Source organism: Olea europaea, unplaced genomic scaffold (assembly GCF_002742605.1).
Source record: "Olea europaea var. sylvestris unplaced genomic scaffold, O_europaea_v1 scaffold2777, whole genome shotgun sequence".
Taxonomy (NCBI): Eukaryota; Viridiplantae; Streptophyta; class Magnoliopsida; order Lamiales; family Oleaceae; genus Olea; species Olea europaea.
The window spans coordinates 1-2,937 of record NW_019246234.1 but is presented as its reverse complement, the minus strand read 5'-3'; the positions used below and the strand labels follow the sequence as shown (position 1 = coordinate 2,937).

Genomic DNA, 2,937 nt, shown 5'->3' with positions numbered 1-2,937 from the left:
ATTGCATTATTAGTCCCTGCTTGTTTGGTCATTTGGCGATTTTTTCTTCGAGAACAAGGAAAATATTTTATTTAGAAGATGAACAAATACAATATTTTTTATGTTGAAAATTAAATTAATCATATATATTTAATTGACGATTTCCATGAAAATAAGTTATATACAATTTAGTATTTGCAATAAAAAAGTCCTTTAGTACTTTTCAGAAAAATGCAGATAAGCCATCCGAGACCGTTTGGGCCCAGATTTTACTATTTAAATTTTTTTGCGCGCCCTAATTTCCCTATTTCCAATTTCTTTTGCGCGCCCTAATTTCCTAATTTGTCTCTATTAACCCTTTTTCGTTTTCATTTCTCTGTTTCTGATTCTTGCTCACTCCTGTCATTCGGATTCTCATCAGCTTTCTCAAGTAATTTTCTATCAACACTCGCTGGAGTTTACTGTGAAAGGTTAGTCTGATTCGTTTTCCACTATGCCAATTTTTGGATTAGGGTTTTTTATTACAGTTTTGGGTGGGCTGTTTAAACGCTGTGGCTGTGGGTGGGGGCTATTTGGACGCAGAGGAGTTGGATTTGGCTGCGTACGTAGAACGGTGGGATTGGTGGGGCTGTGAATTTCTCTATCCTGACTGAGAAAAATCAAAACCTAGAAACTTTAGTTTATATCTGCAATTACCTTTACTTCCAGTTTCCTTACCAGGTTTATGAAGCTAAATATATGTACAAATATCAGTTTTCAGTTATTTTGATGGATTTATATGTGTGTAGTTGGAAATCGGAAAGGAAGTTGTTAAAGGAAGGGCTTTCCAAGCCTATGTTTGGCTCATGTTATAAACTGTTTAGATTTATTGACTGATCTATTGTTTAAACTTTTGCTGCATATAGTACAATTTTTCATTTTATTTTTCTGGTACATGTGTTCTCCATTGTTTTTCATTAATTGTTATCAGTAGCGTAGGACTTACTGCAATTGTTTGTCAGGACAGACTTGGTTTCTCTGGTCCAATTTTTTCTTGGGATATTTTTTACGTTCGAGCAGCAGTTGCCAGTGCTTCTGATCAGAGAAATATAATCAATTTTTCTCATCATATCCATCTGCCATAAGCAAAAATGTCGAGATTTGATTATCCGACGATGCCTCGCCACGATATCATAGCAGTACTGGCGGAATTTCAAATCGCCAACATCTCCGAGTCAGATCTTCTACATCCTGACCCGGATTTCATCTGCAACCTCTACACTCACATTCTCCTGCACGTTGACTCTCTCCAGTATGCTAACCTGAATTGTATCAGTTTATTTTTGAGTCTGAAGTGAATATTGCAAGTATTATTATTACTACTACTAACGTTGTTTTTGAAGGGAAGACAATGGGCAAATGGATTTTGGAGCGCTGGAGCATCTGGAGAACCCTGACCACCACGTGCACTCAGTTCAAGTTATGAATTTGTACAATAAGGTCCGAGAGTTGTTGGCCGCTGTGGACTGCCCCAAGGCCTTCACGCCCAAGGACCTGATAAAGCCTGAGACAGATCGCACAGAGCTCTTCCTCGGTGCGCTACTCAATTTTTGCATACACAGGTGAAAAATGAAAAATCTTGGGTTATAAGGTTTATGTATTGCTGTTTCCTTATCTGTAGAAACAGTGGTCCTCTTTATCTGAGTACTGCATATAGTTGGAAATGAATATGATAAAGTTGAAGATTTTATGTGTATATAATGTTAGAGAGACAAAATTGGAGCTTCTGAGACCGGTTGTGGAAGAACTTACCAATTTTGAGGAGAGAAGACTTGCTGCAGAAGCTAGAACCAATCAGGTACCTCTATGAACCCAACTTTTGTGCTGGATACTTGTGTAGTTAACTAAAATCCACGTGAAGTAACTTGTTCACCTACCTCATAGTTGAATGCGGAGATTGCAGAGTGTGAGGAATCAAGAGAAAGGGAGTTGCCACTTGTTCAAGAAGTCAATTCTAAAGTCACTGAACTCCGCCAGACTATTTCAGGTCTTAATAATCACCAAATGTCTTTGAAGACTTCTATAAAACAATTGAAGGAGAAGACCAAAGAAATGGATGAGAAGGTCTGACTTTGATATCATGTTGGCCTACTTTGATTAACATTTCTTCTTTCATGCTGAGGTTCTTATTTGATTGATCTGGACTCTATTCTATTCCTCTCATCTATCATTCAAGTTTGCACTTTCCATCACTAGAACAATTATTTCTCTTGAAGGTGCCACACATTTTAGGAAGTTTTGATTTGGTTCTTCTGCAGTTATTTTACAGTTTCATACATTGAGTTTCTGGCAGAATATGCAAACTTTTTGCTGTTTTAACCATCAATAGAATAACATTTGACAAATTGACTCATCTTCATTTACCAGATCTCCAATGCTGAATTTTCTTTAGTGCAAAGCGTCCAAGAAAATGCAAATTTACGTTCAAAAATTGTTCAATCACCGGACAAACTTCAGGTACAAGTATTTATCATCAGTGTATATTGTTGGCTGACCCTGTGTTAGTTCTATAGCGTGCTCCTAGTAAATGCCATGAAATGTTGATCAGAGATTCAAAATTTAGTTGTTAAGCTAGATTTTGCAACCTAAATTATTTACTAGGAGAAATGTTCTAATGCAACAGTTTTACTGCTTAGCTGAAATCAGAAGTTTGGGTGGCATTTGGTGATGTCTGTACAACATTTGTCTTCAATATATATTTAATGTGCTACCAGTCATGATTGGGAGAATGTATGCTTAAACTTCTGGTGATGCTACTTAAATTGTTGTTTCTGATTTCATTCCATTGTTTTTGACCTTGAGACTGAGGTATATTTTTGTATACAAGTTTCTCTCCAATTCGGCCATTCAACTATAGTCAGACGAAATTTTAAGTTATGAATTATCCACACGTTAACAATTTATGTGGATCATTTCAAA

The 2,937-nt window shown here is 36.5% G+C and overlaps 1 protein-coding gene across 2 annotated transcripts; it reads left to right on the top strand.

Moving 5' to 3' along the window:
* The first annotated feature begins 262 nt into the window (after positions 1-262).
* Positions 263-2,893, top strand: LOC111383853 (probable kinetochore protein NUF2). 2 transcript variants are annotated; one of them, XM_023008033.1, is made up of 6 exons: positions 263-449; positions 986-1,270; positions 1,362-1,580; positions 1,726-1,816; positions 1,903-2,082; positions 2,386-2,893. In XM_023008033.1, the coding sequence occupies exons 2-6, from the start codon at positions 1,110-1,112 to the stop codon at positions 2,521-2,523; spliced, it is 789 nt and encodes a 262-aa protein (XP_022863801.1). In that variant the 5' UTR covers positions 263-449; positions 986-1,109; the 3' UTR covers positions 2,524-2,893. The 2 variants fall into 2 exon arrangements, with proteins under 2 accessions (XP_022863801.1, XP_022863802.1); XM_023008034.1 differs by having other exon boundaries at positions 283-449; positions 981-1,270.
* Positions 2,894-2,937: the final 44 nt, after the last annotated feature.